The sequence below is a fragment of the Cebus imitator genome, unplaced genomic scaffold, assembly GCF_001604975.1.
Source record: "Cebus imitator isolate Cc_AM_T3 unplaced genomic scaffold, Cebus_imitator-1.0 Scaffold476, whole genome shotgun sequence".
Classification (NCBI taxonomy): Eukaryota; Metazoa; Chordata; class Mammalia; order Primates; family Cebidae; genus Cebus; species Cebus imitator.
Window position 1 is genome coordinate 292,660 of NW_016107791.1, and position 12,876 is coordinate 305,535.

General features: G+C 45.5%; 1 protein-coding gene and 1 long non-coding RNA gene across 2 annotated transcripts in view; one reads left to right on the forward strand and one right to left on the reverse strand.

Moving 5' to 3' along the window:
- The window catches only part of PRKCE (protein kinase C epsilon), a 300,957-nt gene extending 288,571 nt beyond the window's left edge, over nucleotides 1-12,386 (forward strand). The window contains exon 14 of the mRNA XM_017512711.2: nucleotides 9,421-12,386. Coding sequence (XP_017368200.1) covers nucleotides 9,421-9,567 — 147 coding nt within the window. The 3' untranslated portion in view covers nucleotides 9,568-12,386. The remainder of the gene's footprint in view (nucleotides 1-9,420) is intronic.
- LOC108292080 lies at nucleotides 1,525-9,492 on the reverse strand. Its single transcript, XR_005197454.1, has 3 exons — nucleotides 9,212-9,492; nucleotides 8,666-8,818; nucleotides 1,525-2,584 (listed from the first exon to the last, which is right to left on the reverse strand). It is a non-coding gene; the product is annotated as an uncharacterized LOC108292080 (long non-coding RNA).
- Nucleotides 12,387-12,876: the final 490 nt, after the last annotated feature.

Below are 12,876 nucleotides of genomic sequence, written 5' to 3' on the forward strand. Positions count from 1 at the left end.
AAAGATGGCCCACCAGTATATATAAAGTATTTATTATGAATGTACTGTCAGTGAAAAGGAGGAGAGAAAAAACAGCATAGGAAGGCAAAAAAGAATCAGGAATGTTCTTTTGGGTGGGTCACATACTTGGCTCTTTGCCTCCAGTGAAAACTGATTGGTTCTAGATTTCATGTGCGTGGGAGATAAAGGCACACGGGTGGCTCAGGTGAAACGATGATGATTCCGTGAACTAAGACCAAATAGAAAGTTCTCTCCAGGATCATCCCAAAGATAATTCTATTTGTTCTGGCCATACAGTTGTGATATATCGATATACTGAGGAAGAAACAATGCAAAATAACTACTCAATGCCATCTATTGTTCTCGCCACTTGATTGTATTCTTTCATATAATCCTTGTAACAAATACATGGGGAGGACTACTAATGTCCCCATTTTATGAATGAGAAAATGGCGGCACAGAGATTGCATAATTTGCCCAAGGCCACGAAGGTTAGTACCTGGAGAAGCAGGCATGGAATTCAGGCAGTCTGGCTGCAGAGCGTGAAGGTAAGCCACCAAGCTACCTCTCACAGATGGGCATTCAGAGAAACCAGGCTGATTGAACGAGAGTTCTCAGATGTCCCGATTTTATAAAGACCAATATAAAATAGATAAAGAAGCCATGACGCTAAGGACAGCCAGTGTATAGCATGAACTTGCTATGTATTAGAGGAGGCCAAATCTAGAATGGTCTTAGGCTCCTAAACAGGCCTTTGGACAAGAAGGGAAAATAGCCTTTTGAAATTGTTAAAAGAAGAAAGAAAGAGATCCACGGCCTTTGCATGGAGGGGCTCCACCAGGCTGCCCATCAGAACCACTTATGGAGCTTTAAAAACTCACCGCCTAGAGATTCCAATGCGTCAGGCCTAGGACGATGCTCAGGTGTCTAAACAGCTGTGTTTGTTTTTAATGCACAGCCAGGATTGAGAACCACTGTGTTAAAAAATGGCAAAAAGCAGGCCTGTTATTTTGCCTCCAACTTTTCCCCAAAGAGAAATAGCTTCAAAGTACAAAGATGAGGGTGAAAACCACTAAGAGGAAACTGAAACCCAAGACAGGCAAATTACATTTAATAAAGCTCACCTGGGGAGCCTTACTATTCCATGCCCAGACCAGATCCCAAAGCAATTAAACAGAATCCCTAGAGTGGAACCAACATCTCAGTGGGTTGAAGCTCCCCCCGGTGACTCCAGTGTAGGCCCAGGTGAATTACATTCCAGGTTGCTGAAGAACCTGCTCTGCCTACTGTTTGGTAAATTGAAAATGATGGGATAGAGTAGTGATACCAAGTGACAAGAGAAAAGCAAACAGTCTCCAAGTATTCAGAAACTGGGAAAATGTGGACTTAGGGCACTTTGAAATGGTTACTATGAAAGCAAGTTTCTAGATGTTCTTAATGAGACGATAGTTTGTGGACATGCAGCGGGCAGCAGTAACCACTTGGAGCAATTAACTTCATTTCCAGCAGAGAAATACCCAGGCATTTATATCTTTATTCCAGCAAAGCAACTGAGCAAAATGAAACAGTGACCATGGCTGGTTGCTTCTCAATGAATTTAACAACCGCACCCCAAAGAATGCTGGTGGAACTCGATGTCGACTTTGTGAGAGGGCTGTTTCAGGGGCCAGGTCAAAGAGCTCTGAGCCTTATCCTGTCCTAAATAATATTTGTATAAGTGTCCCCATAGAGAGATTGGAGGCATGCCAATCAAAGTTTGGGTTGACATAGAGCTGGAAGATAGAGTAGATAAGATGGATGATAGAATTAGAATAGCATTTGCATTGTATTTTAGAGTTTACCTATAACCCTCAGAAAGCTAGGTGTGTTTGTTATCTCTACTTCCTAGGTAAATACACTGAAATTCAGAGAGGTACGTTGCAGAATCATGGTGCTCTTGACAGGCTAGAAATATGCTCCAAAATAAGAAATCAAGGTTAAGTGTAAAGGATGATGTTTGGATTTTAAAAACCAATTTCAGGCTGGGTATGGTGGCTCACCCCTGTGATCCCAGCAGTTTGGAAGGTCGAAGTGGGTGGACCGCTTGAACCCAGGAGTTCAAGACCAACCAGGGCAATACAGTGAGATTTCAACTCTCTACTTTATCTACTTTTTAAAGAAAAATTTTTATCAATTTCAGAAAAATAAGATTGGAGTTTGTATTAGTTGCCCAGGGCTACTGTAACGAAGTACCAAAACCTGGGGGTGGCTTAGAACAACAGAAATGACAAGAAGATAACAAGGTGTTATCTCACGGTTTGAGGCTAGAAATCTAAAATCAAGGTGTTGGCAGGGCCTTGCTCCCTCTGAAACCTGCAGAAGAATCTTCCCGTGCCTCTTTCAGCTTCTGGTAGCCGCAGACATTCATCGGCTCGTGCAGCACAGCTTCAGTCTTCACACACGTGTCCCTGTGTCTCTTCACACAGTCTCCCCTCTGTGCGTGTCTGTCTCCGTGTCCAATTTCCCGTCTTACAAGGACACCAGTCATATTGGATCAGGGCCCACCCTGATGACCTCATTCTCGTTTGATTACATCTGCAAAGAACTTATTCCAAATAAGATCACATTCTGTGGTGCTGGGGGTTAAGACTTCACATATCTTTTCTGGGAGACACAATTCAACTCATAATAGGGTAAAGTTGGATTGATACAACTAAGATAGTGTCAATGTTTTCTCACAGCTACTTAGGAAATGATAAAACATTGATACTATCTCACACAACCTTAATGTAATTTAACTGTTCATGCCAAGTAGAAGGTAACACCACTGCACTTGGCACTGGTCAGACTGCAGAGGCAGGGACCAAGCAGTCACCTCTGGCTACCACCTTCTAAAGAGGAGATAGAGTTAAAAATAAAATGGCCGGCGCGGTGGCTCATGCCTGTAATCCCAGGACTTTAGGAGGCCGCAGTGGGCAGATCACCTGAGGTTGGGAGTTGGAGACCAGCCTGACCAACATGGAAAAACCCCGTCTCTACTAAAAATAGTATGTTTTGAACTGTTTACTAGAAAGAAAATCCAAAAGTATGAACATTTCTTGGTTAACAAAATTATAAAGAGGAAAAAGGGATGACGGATGATTATGTTTAGTGAAATTTTTAACTTGAGAGTTAAATCCTCATTTTTGCCAGGCAGGGCACTATGCAGTGATACCTTCCATATTTCATTTAACGTCACACATCAGCAGGTGTGTATAAACATATACACATATATTCTGTTCATTCAAATGCATGGCTATAAAGAATATGTGCATCTATGCGAGAATCTATCTCATGTTGAGGAAGCATTCTAATTATTTAAATTCTTTTGCTTTTGGAATATTTTAAAGAGACAAGTGGAGCTTAGATAAGAATATGGACATTTCAAAGCTAGGATGGACTTGGGGTTTGGCTGTTAGAGTGACAAAAATTATTTCCAGCCAGTGAACGTTAAGTGTCTACTGTGTGCCCTCCCTTGAGGGCTCCGATGGGGACTATGACACACATATAATAGCAAAAGGGCTAAATGCGTGATCCAGGCAGTGCCACAGGAACTGGGGGGAGAGCAGGGTGGAATGAGACTGGAGTTAGGGAAGTCATAAGAAGGAGCCTCATGTGGGACCTGGAAGGATGCTGGCATTTGGGAGACCAAATGCAGAGACGGCGTGTCTCACTTCAGGTCACACCCCATGAGGCAGAGGACCTCTGGCTTGGGGTTACTATGCTGCTTGTGCTGTTGCTGTCACACCAAGCAGAGATAAGGGGGAAGGCAGGGACCAGCAAGGCAGCCACATGAAAGTCAGCCCCATTCCCCAGCCTATGAGATCAGGGAGTTTCCACAGAGCTTTAAACCAAAGTCATCTGTTGACCTCCTGGGAATCAGATGAAGACAGAAGCAGACGCTGCTGACTCCTCGGAAAACTGGAGTTTGTGACTTCAGCACAGTGAGGGATGTGAGAGATTGTGCTGGTGAGACAGGAAGTAAGCCCTGACGCTGCCTGCCCACCTCTTTCCTGGGCTCCCAATACCACCAGGCCTTGGGGCGGCCTGAGCTCTAAGGCAGGCCCAGTCTCTGAGGGGGATCTGGAGTGACCTGAAACTTTACTTCCTTCAGTTCCACCTTGCTCCCCTGCTACAGACACCAAAAATGTGCCCATCCCCCAGAGTCCATCCCAGATTTCTCAAATTCAAGACCTTATTTCTGAAACGATGCCAGAGGAACTGGGAATGTTGTTTTCCCCTAACACCAACTACAAGGGTCAGGGGCATCCCTACCAAGTTCCTAAACATGTCTGTCTTGATGGAGTTTTCCCAAACCCTGGACAGACCTGTTTCTGTTTCTGTCTTGTGTCAGCAATTAGAGAACTCTAGCGCCCCAAGTCCCGGGAGAAGAAATGTCATTAATTGGGCGTAAGCCTACCTGTTTTGCAGGCCCCATTGGCTTAGTGGTAGTCTGGGATGCCTGGCTCCAGGCCCTTCATGAATCAGACTGCAGCCATCTCCCCCGATCCCGGCCTCCACTTCCCAAAATCAAAACACCCCCTGACAGGACAGCAACCCCTGGCCCTGAATCCAGATCACATTACTGGCTCTAGATAAAGTAGCAGCAAGAGAAGTGCATTTCTTATTTTTTCCAGCAGATATCTATGGAGTGTGCAGTATGTGCCAGGCATTGTGCTAGGCTGGGGATAGACTGGTGAGTTCAACCCAGTCTCTGCCTACAAGGTGCTCATAGATTAGTTGGAAAGAAGAGGCCTCCCCAGTGTGGTGAGAGCTAAGTTAGGAGAGATGGTGAGGGCACCCACAAGAAGCTTTGCTCAAGTAGCCTTGGCGGGACAAAGAGGGTTCCTGAAGGAAGGGCATGTACATGGAGGTGGGGAAATTGAGTGGATGAGGGGCAGAAGGCAGGTATGGGGGAGGGCGTTCCAGGTAGAGGGCTAGCTATGCAAGGCTGGAGGCAGGAGGAAGCCCCACAGTTGGGCAGTGCCAGGGAGATAAAGCTGGGGGCGGAGGCAAGGATAAGCTCCTGAAGGGCCTCAGAAGCAGGTGACTGAAAGAACTCAGGACTTTAGAACCCAAAAGCAGTGATATACAATGGAAGCATCTCAATTGCTGGAGGAAGCACTAGGATATGCAGACAGGCGCCAGCTGAGCCCTGGTTCAGGATTTGGAGGCACAGAGAGGAAGGTAAGACTCAGCCCCTACCTTTAGGAAACTCACTGATGGGCAGATCCCATGCACTGTGTTGGTTAACAACCAAGCTGTGCATGATGCATGCCCATGGCACACGGGTACTACAGTGCAAAGGCATGATGGGTGCTATCATTTATCGAGTGCCCTCTGTATGCCAGGTTCTGCAGAAGGAACCCAACATCGCATCTCACTCAGTCCTCAAGGCAACTTATAGTGTGCCTGTTACCACCCCCATGTGACAGATGAAAAGACCACGGCTTAAAGGGGTTAACTTCACAGCATCAATAACCAGGAAAGGATGTCATCAGCATGAGTTCAGCCAGTGATCTTCCTCCTGCTCTATGCAGCCTTCCCCAAGTGTGGGCCAAAGGTTGAAGGAAGGCTTCATGGATTAGGAGAGGACTGCAGAGTTAGAATCACTGTCATCTCTCAGGCTCTGCAGTGGGGGCCAGGAGCCTGACATGCAGGCATTAGGTTAGGCAGGGATAACTATGGACCAGGATAAACAATGTCTCTGAGAGCCTGCCCCTCAGAACCTTTAAGTCAAGTCCTGTGGCTGCTCTTTGAGGGAGGTAGCAGCTTTTCTAAGAATAAAATCAGTGAGCAAAGAATGTGCTCTGCTGCTCTTTCCAAATTTGAGGATGCTGTGCTGCCTACATACCATTAATAGGGGATGGCTTTTCCCAGAGATGTTTGCTGTGGGAATCTCCCAAGCCTCTAATGTTAACGGTTAGAGACTGCACATAATGGGGATGGTTATTTGAATTAGAAATGGGTAACTCACATGCATCTAAAACATCTCCAAGGAAAGTAGGGTAGGGGCAAAGTTGTATAAGGAGATGCGTGAGCCAAATCTGTAAAGATCATAAAGAATGGCATATTCTCTCAAATGCCACAGATGATTCTGGGACCTCAGGAATCTCAGAGCTGAGCTAAATGGCTCTCCAAGCTAGCCCACCATGGAACTAAGGTCCTCGGGGAATGACACCACTAGCTGTATTGACTGAACCTGGTTCCCTGGTTCACAGCAGCATCCTGTATTTCAGGATCCTGTAATTCAGATGTCTCAATTATGAACTTCAGACATCCTGTAGAATCTAGCTTTACCACTATGCTCAGTTGACCTCAAGAAATGAAACCAGTTTCCATGATTAACAGACCCTAATGACCAACAGGTGAAACACAATCAGGTCCATAGGGAGAGGCCGTGCCAGAGAGCTTACAGATTTTTTGAAGTTCTTCCTACTCAGGTTCCTCTCACTAGCAGCCATCTGGGAGGGAGCTGGGAAGGAGGTGTTCCTGCCCTGAGAATGATTCTGAGACCTGGAGTATCCTGGTCACTATATCATACATTAGTTGAAAAGAGGGGGCCTCCTCAGTGTGGTGGGTGCCAAGTTAGGAGAGATGGTGAAGGCATCTCCTGCCTTCACGCCTTGCACAGCGAGCCCTCTGCCTGGATTATACCAGTCTACCATAGATCTGAGCATGGCCTGTCCTTAGTGACATTACAAACCGAGCATTCCTCTTGCCCTGTCCCTTGACTCTTTTTCTCCCTACTGCCACCTACTCCACTGTCCCCTTCAGCTCCAGCTCCCCCCAGCGTGGATGCCCCTGGCTTGCCTGCTGGGATGATACCCAATGCTTCCCCAATTGTCGCATCACCAGGCACAGAGGGTTCATAACCTGCAACCCTCCCCAGTCAGTTAATCCCTCCCCCTTCCATAGAGATCTTCAGAAGAGGTGGTGCCACACCCTTTGCCCAGGCGCCACCCTCCCGCGTCAATGCGCCACTGTGGGGATGGTCTTTGTTGTTTCCCCTGAGTCCCTCTCAAGCAGGGCCCTCCTTTTCCTCTTGTTCTGTACACACTGGAGAGGGAGAACAGATGGCTCTCCTGCCAGGGGCCAGCCCTGCTGGCAGAGGTGACTAAACCACTCAGCTTCCCCATCTCAGGGGCAGCATGGACACCCTTCAGCTGCAGGTTCTGTTTCTGGGGATCCTTTGGGTTTTCTGTGTGTCCTCCTTTCCCTCTTCCAAGGTCTCTGAGACCTACTGACCTATGCAGCTCAAGCCTAGAGAGAAGAAACCAGCAGGAATGGTGGTGCTGAAAGATGGTAAAAGTCAGTTTGTCCCTGCTCTGTGCTGTTTGTGATTCTGATTTCAATCTGGGGCCATTTGAAAACAGTCCCTTGTGCAGCTCACTCGGCCCATGTTACCCACTATCTTCCCAGACCCACAGGTGTCTCCCACCATGTTTGCCTACTGGCAGACCTTTCTCGATTTATTCTGGCCTAGCAGTGTTACCTAAATGTCTCCTGGTTGAACTTGACTCTTGTTATATCTTCCAGTTTCTCCCGTGTCCAGATTTCCAGACCTTACCCACTGTGGAAGGCGTCACACTGAAGCCCAGACATGAGTTCTGGCTCTGCTCTTACCCAGTCCAGTGACCCTGGGAAAGTCACCACACCTCTTTGAGCCACAGTTTCCTCATCTGTAAGATCAGGATGTTACCTGCCTGTGCTGAGGATCGAATGAGCGAATAAATGCAAAGATTCTTTGTAAACTGTAAACTAGCATTCCCCAAACTGTGTTCTCCAGAAGCTGCTCTCAGGAGAGGTGTTCATCAACTATTTAGGAAAAAGAAGTTTTATGTCAAGCTTGAGGAAGGCTAGCCTAAACGAAGCAAACCAGATTTCCTCACTCTAGAATTTCTCAGACTTTAACTTGCCAGTGTGCATAGCGAATCTCCATGAGCAGGGTAGAAAACATAGCTTTGTGTCAAAACCTCCTTTTTTCATGGACTGCTTATTAACTTCTTTAGGTTACTGGTTTCCATAGAGCACAGTGTATATTAATATTATTTCTCCTACAAATAATAATGTGAATCTTTCCACAAGATTTATTCCATCATCCAGGTCACTGATCCTGGGTAATACCAGTTTATCAGTGTCTGAAAAAAGTATTTCTGGAGTCCCTGCCTTTAATCTTCTGGGTGTCATGTTCTGTGCTGTGAGTGAGAGGGGACCCACTGTTGAAGGCCTTTGCCATTGGACTCCAGCCCTAACTCTCAACATCCCCACGCCAGACTCTGCCCCTGCAGCTTGGTGAACCCGTTGCCCTGCGTAGGCTTCTTTTGTCTTCGTGTTCCCTGCCTTTGTTCCATCCTTCTCCCTGCCAAGATGCCTCCCTCCCATTTCGACCAGTACAATTGTAACTCATTCTTCAAGTCTTAGCCCAATCCCTGACTTCTCCATGGAAGTTTTTCTAACGAATGCAATGTGTTCTATAGACGGGACTACTGGCCCCCGAATTCAACTCTAAGCCCCTAAAGGCAGAGAGCATTATTGATACTTCCTGATTTTCTCCAGAAACCAGGATTATTTTGTAGATTGATTGATTGCTGCCTTCCACCCCTCCCCGCCCCCGGCCCCGGAACCATAAGCCACACAGTTGTACCTTGGGAACTTGAACCCAGAGGTGTGGGTCCTTCAGAGCTGGGGAGTCAGTAGTGAGTTTACTTACTTCATTCAGTAGACACTTATTGCTGGGGAACTGCTGGGAACCCAAGGTTGAATAAGACAAGGTCTCTGCCTTTAAGAAGCTCTTGGTCTAGATGAAAGCATAAAAACGTCATGGCAAGTCAATGCACTGAGTGTAATAATTGAAAAAACACAGGAGCACAAAATTGGGTTTGTGGTGAGAGTGAGTGGAAGTCGAGGCAGGCTTGTAGAGAGGATGTCACGTGGAGCAGACGTGGCCAGGTTATGGGGAAGAAGGACCTCTGGGAGGGGATTCAAGTCTGTTCCTTGGGTCACAGGGAGGGAAGTCGTAATGGAGCCAGGTTACAGCAGTTGCTGGAAGGGGGTGTGAGATGGGACGTTTGCATCGTACACACACACACACACACACACACACACACACACACACGTGCGCACACACATCTGTGGGAATCCCACTTCCCTGCTTTTCCATCATACTCTCTCACCCCTTCTTCCTTCTCACCTTGACTCATTCTTCCTGTCCTCCTTTGTCACCTCCCGGTCCTGGGGCCATCCATCATTACCTCATCGGAACAGCCCTGTGTCTGCTGTCTGTTGGTAGCTAGAGGCCTGCTTTGGTGACAGGCTGGTCAGTGCAGCGCCCACTCCCCGTGGGGGGCCCTCAGGAGGGAGGGCAGCCTCGACTCAGCACTTTCTCTTTTCTTCCCACAGAAAACCAAAAGAGACGTTAATAATTTTGACCAAGACTTTACCCGGGAAGAGCCGGTACTCACCCTTGTGGACGAAGCGATTGTAAAGCAGATCAACCAGGAGGAATTCAAAGGCTTCTCCTACTTTGGTGAAGACCTGATGCCCTGAGAGGCCACTGCAGTTGGACTTCGCCAATGCTGCAAGGAGGGGTGCAGAGAGGACTCCTGTGTTGCAGAGACTCAGCAGGTCTTGAACTCCTTCTCCTCCCCGGAGCCCCAGCCCCATGTCCACTGTCTATTTATTGCATTCCCTTGCCCCAGGCCACCTCCCCCTCCCACCTGGTGACAAGAAGGCTCTCTCGGTTCTTGTCTCACCAGTAATACAGACTCGTTGGGTCAGCAGTTAGCTGTATACACTGCCATGTTTGGACCGTTGGCAAGCCTGGTTCCACTCCTCAGGGGCTCCTGGCAGTGAAGCAACTTCAGTTCTTTTACTGCAAAGAAAAATAAAAAAAAAGGAAGCAAACAAGAAGACTCCGGCTCTGCCATTGAACACAGATCCTGACCCCTCTTGCTTCTTTTCCCTCCTGCGCTCCAGCCTGCCGTCCCTGTCCTTCTGTCCTGGAGAAGAGACTGGTGCTTCTCCGCACACATGATGGAGGGTGCCCTCGAGGCATGCCCTCTGAGGGAGGGAGACCAGAGATGCAGGATCGGCCAGCTGGGTTGGTTTGCTCTGGAATGGCTAACTCTTGCCTGCTTTGGTGTTGGCTTTTCAGCATGCCAAAGTCATGTAAGTTTGCGTCTTGTGGAAGAAATCCTCTCTGTGGAAAAAGAAATGGGGTTTTGAACTCTGTTAACATTTGAAAAATGTATTTTCAAATCCACTTTCTAATTGGCAAAAAGATATAAATTCCAGTCTGAATACAGGTAGATATTAAAGGGCTAATACAAAATGAGAAACCGGTCGTCCAAGGTGGATGCTGTCAGTGCCTGAGTGACACATGGGGGGTGTATGAATGGAGAGAAAAGGCAGCAAGTAGCATTCCTCATCATTCAAGTTCTACCTGGACACAGAGGCCACCGTAGCGATGGCCAGGACCCTGGGGGTCCAACAAAGCTCAGCTCCCAAATTTTCTTTCCAGTTTCATCCTAAGTTCCTAGCATAAACACTATTTATTTTCTGCAGCAGTGTGTTATTTTTGCGCACTTATACAAAATGGTAGTACTACTGTGTTGTGGTTTGAAACATTAAACATGTAAAGTTATATATGAAATATCTGCTTTCAGAATAAGCAGAATGAGGCTAAACATGGGTTATACAAAGGGTATCTGGAGACTGAAGAGCAACTTGTTCGAAAACTGACAATGTCGCAAGATGTACTCAGTTTTGTTTCCGTGTGACATGCAATGGCAACTCATGTGGACACTATTTAAGGGATGTGACATTACCTCCTGTAGATACGCTAACAGTGTTACATTCTTTCATTTCCAAGGGTTCTCTGTGGCTTTGTGTATATGATTCCTGGAGGTCATTTGATTACCTAATTTACTGAACCGATTTAGCAGGGAATGGAATCCATTCCAACTGTTGCACGTGGATTTCTCAGCTGCCCCTAAATATATATACTTGTGAGTGGCAAAGTGGCACTAATGAAGCTTTTTGCCTTTTGTACATTTGAGATTTTTGTATATAGTGTTTGCTGCAAGGCCTGTGGAATTAATTCATTGAATATAGAGGTATCAACTGCTGCATGTTCAGGCATATTATAAAACTTTAGTCTATGACAGAATAATTATAATAATGTCCAGGTGCAATACTCTGTAAGTGTATTGGTTCAAGTTACCGAGAGATAGGTGTATTCCTTTATAAGGGATGGGTGGGGGGTGTGTTGGGGATTCTTCGTATTGTTTATTTCATTTTGTTTATTTTAAAAGATGTAAACATATATTAAGCTATATTAAATCTCACATACAATTCTCCCGTGCTCTATTATACCCTGATAGAGATGGGGGAGAGAAAGGAACATGTTTGATGGTGGTTTCAAAGCTCAGACAGTAACTCTCTTGAGCCCATGGAGAGTCTGTGTCCATATTTGCATCTGGCTGGTCATAGCCTTTGTTACTAATGATGACATTCAGTTCTCTTTTGTTTTTATTTTTTAAAAACTCAGGTGTAATTATTATCTATTCTTATGATAATTGCAAATATTAAATATTATATCAATCCATGTGTTTGGCATACCAGTGAATGATGAAGAACATTAGATTAATTTAATTTATCTTCGGTAACTTGACATTCTGGGGAGAGACTATCTTCTGGAGTTGAGTAGAAGCACAGAAACATCTTCACGGTGGCATCATCTCATTTTTTTAGGAAGTCATGACAATACTGCCCATCATATTCACGTGTAACTACTGTGCTCTTTCTTCTGCTTTCTTTACCATTATAAACTTTGGACAGCCAAGCAAGCTCTAACCACAATGCCAGATGGCCTTGTCCAAGGGCCTGGTGTTTGCATGGCAGCGGGGACTGGGCCTTTCCTATAGGGCGACTGGCAAGTTTGCTGGGAAGTCAAATAATACATTCCACCTGGCAGCTGTAGGCAGGCAGTCTGTCTGTCCCAGAAAGGGCCCTTTTCAGCACCCACGGCTGGGCTACCTGGGGTGCCTCCGGTTGGTGAAGTTTTCACACAGGCCGATTTCAATCTAGCGAAGGTCTATAGAAAAAGCCTTGTGTGTTCCTTCAGTAATCATTGTTTCATTTTCATTTTTACAAGAGTTTGAAAATAGATATACTGTTAACACTTCTGCCAGTTTTTTCTAATCTTTCCAGGCCCACCCCCTTTCTCTTTCTCTCTTAAAAAAAAAGGAGTGGAAAAAAAATATGTGAAGGACAGCTGTTCTCCTGTGTTCTCTCATTGTGGACTTTGTGAAGTAGAAACATAATTTTTCTCCTCCAAAGGTGAAAAAACAATGCGTTCTTGCTTTTTTTTTTAAAAAAAAAAAAAGGCTAAAAAATTACCTCTTTTTAAATTATGTGCAAAATAATTCTGGCTAACTATAAAATGTATTCAATTTTAGGAATTTTTTGTATTGTGATACTTTATTTGTACATTTTTTTCCTTTCTGGATGTAATTTTAATCTCTTGCCATTCATTAGTGTTATTTCATTGTAAACATTATTGTGCCAAATGTATTGTATTCAAAAGGATGTGAATGTGTATTGTTTCAGAACCTAATAAATACAATGATGGTAAGTCTTAAAAAAAGAAAAAAACTACACCTGCATATGCACATACAGAAAACCACAAGTGTTGGTGGGATTGTGAGGAAATCAGAGCCCTTATACATTGCTGGTGGGATGGAAAATAATGCAGTCACTGTGCAAAACATCTTGGCAGTTCCTCAAAAAGTCAAACATAGAATTACCATATGACCCAGTAATTCCACGCCTAGATATATATTCAAATGAATTGAG